The sequence below is a fragment of the Phanerochaete carnosa genome, assembly GCF_000300595.1.
Source record: "Phanerochaete carnosa HHB-10118-sp unplaced genomic scaffold PHACAscaffold_927, whole genome shotgun sequence".
NCBI classification, from domain to species: Eukaryota; Fungi; Basidiomycota; class Agaricomycetes; order Polyporales; family Phanerochaetaceae; genus Phanerochaete; species Phanerochaete carnosa.
In genome coordinates, this window is record NW_006768554.1 from 1 (window position 1) to 2286 (window position 2286).

The 2286-nt window shown below is 51.3% G+C and overlaps 1 protein-coding gene across 1 annotated transcript; it reads left to right on the plus strand.

Moving 5' to 3' along the window:
* Positions 1–555: 555 nt before the first annotated feature.
* Positions 556–1225, plus strand: PHACADRAFT_155296 (uncharacterized protein; the record flags this gene model as incomplete). Its single annotated transcript, XM_007403255.1, has 2 exons — positions 556–814; positions 862–1225. The coding sequence occupies 2 exons, from the start codon at positions 556–558 to the stop codon at positions 1221–1223; spliced, it is 621 nt and encodes a 206-aa protein (XP_007403317.1).
* Positions 1226–2286: the final 1061 nt, after the last annotated feature.

Below are 2286 nucleotides of genomic sequence, written 5' to 3' on the forward strand. Positions count from 1 at the left end.
GAACGTCCCGCCGAGAACGCGAGCCGGCCCATACGTGCACGCGATGTGCGCTATTCTCAGAGATGAATGCGAGTAGGATCCAGCGGATGATGTCCCGACACCTGGACCCCTCACGACTCACATGTGTCTCTCCCCGTGCAACCATATTTCTAGATCTAGCTTGTGTCAGAAGGTCCGTAACCCAGTGCTTCGCCCGTCAACGACCTCGCTATCGGTGTCGTAGTTATACACACCTCGCACGGCGGGTTGAAGCCTAAGGTGTGGCTAGTCGGCCGCATAGCTTCCATGTTAGTCACACACTTGACCGATCATCCGGTACGATGTTGAATCTGGATTGCGGTTATCTTGTACATTTGACTGATCCTCCGAGTCAAACCATTGCCTGGGATCCGAAGTCGCCTGGAGGCCGGTGTTCCATGATCACATTGGTAGAGCACAGTAAACCTTCGTTCATCATATCAACTGTCTGTTCTGAGATGAATATGGTACTGGACTCCCATATAAGCATGGCGACCGCATCTGTTCGCAGCAGAGCTCTGGTCTCCTCTTTCTCTCATGGCCTTCACGGGTTCTTCTCCGCTCGCGACGACTTACTCTGACTCCATTTCGCCAGAGGTCGCCGTTACTATCGAGGCCTTCGCAGAAGCTATACGTCCGGCCATAAACTATGCCCTTCTTTTCACGATTTTTGCATCCATGCTCATTCCTATCCTCATCACGCTCCTCTGGTTCTCCACCCCTACGACTCGCAGGCAGCCCATATTCATATTAAATGTAGCCTCTATCTTGGTGGGCATTGGAATAGCAATGTTCGGTGACTACAGCATGGTAAGCGGGAGTCCTTGCCCTTCTGTCACTCAGATTCTCACACACTTAAGCTTTTTGGAGTATCAAATCCCACAATCCAGATGAGCGGGTCTACAAGCACCGCCTTCATCGTGATACTCCTGCTATCTCCATGGGTGGCCGAACTGGTGCTCGTTTTCCGGCTCGCAATAGTTTTTCCACCTCGCCGAACTCCGCTGTCCAAATTGGCTGCCGTCTCTGCGTTCCCAGTTGTAGTAAAATGTGCTCGATTAGGCTGCCTTGCATCGTTCTGGAAGGTCTTCGTTCGTGAGACGACCCAATACTCAGGTGCGCTGACGGAAACAGAAAACATCGGCTGGCAACAGTTCCCATACATCAGAGCAACATGCCTACTGCAGCTCTTCGACGACGCGTGAGTAGTCGTCTGTCGCCTCCTGAGTGATACAGCTCATTCCGAGTCCTTCGTGTGTAGCTACCTATCGACAAATTTTATCTGGAAACTGTACGGCGCGCACATCTTCCAGGGACAAGATAGCCAGCGAGTTACTTTTGGTGCAGGTGGTAAGGCTCCATTCTACCACAAGTGAATAACTGGCTAAACCTTGCATCATAGGCTCTCTGGCATCCCGACTCCGAACATTGTTCTGGATAGCGGTCGGAAACTTTGTCTTTCCCGGTAAGTCCACTAGCTGATGTAGTTCACGGGTTGCTGACAGGAACTCTCAGTTATCTTCAATATTGCGCTTACAACCGTCATCTTCGTGGACCCTCAGTATACGACTCTCACGGGCAACCTTTTCATCACGGACTACTATCTTTCAATTATTGGTGTCGTCTTTGCAACTCGTAAGCGGCCTTGGCAATTTTTCGCAGTCAATGGAGGTCGATATGTTTGCTGACCCTGCGTTAGTTTGGAGCACGAGCACGGCCATCAAGAAGGACGAGTCTATTCCGTTGACTTGGCAGCTTGGGCAGCTACCAGAGACCGCTTCTGCCTCTACAAAGCATTCTAACGCGGATCGCGCCGGCCTCGAGCCTCCCAGCGAGGAGCTATTGCAGTACGCGCCAGACAAAACGTACAACTCAAGCTGGTCAGACATTGAGAGACCAAAATCGCGAAGGGAAGCGGTTCCACCAACAGTGCTCGTCCAGGTGGGGCAGCCGCAACAGTGACAATGGTCTCGGCGCTGGTAGGGATATTGTGATTGTGAAGTATTCTGTATTTTTAAGCCGTATGTACTTGTCTCGAGGCAAATGCTCTCACATTGCTAAGGTGAATATAAAAGCTCACAGTGGCAAAGTCCGGATCCAGACCCTTGTACACAAACCCCTAAGTCCAACTCACGATCCAATTTCACTCGGGCTCGCACAACGCTGACTGCCGTTCGCTCGAGTCACGAACAAATGTAGAAAGAACTTCTCGCTTAGTGATCCAGCTTGCCCTTCAAGTACGCAGCAACTCAGTACTAAGCCCGCCAA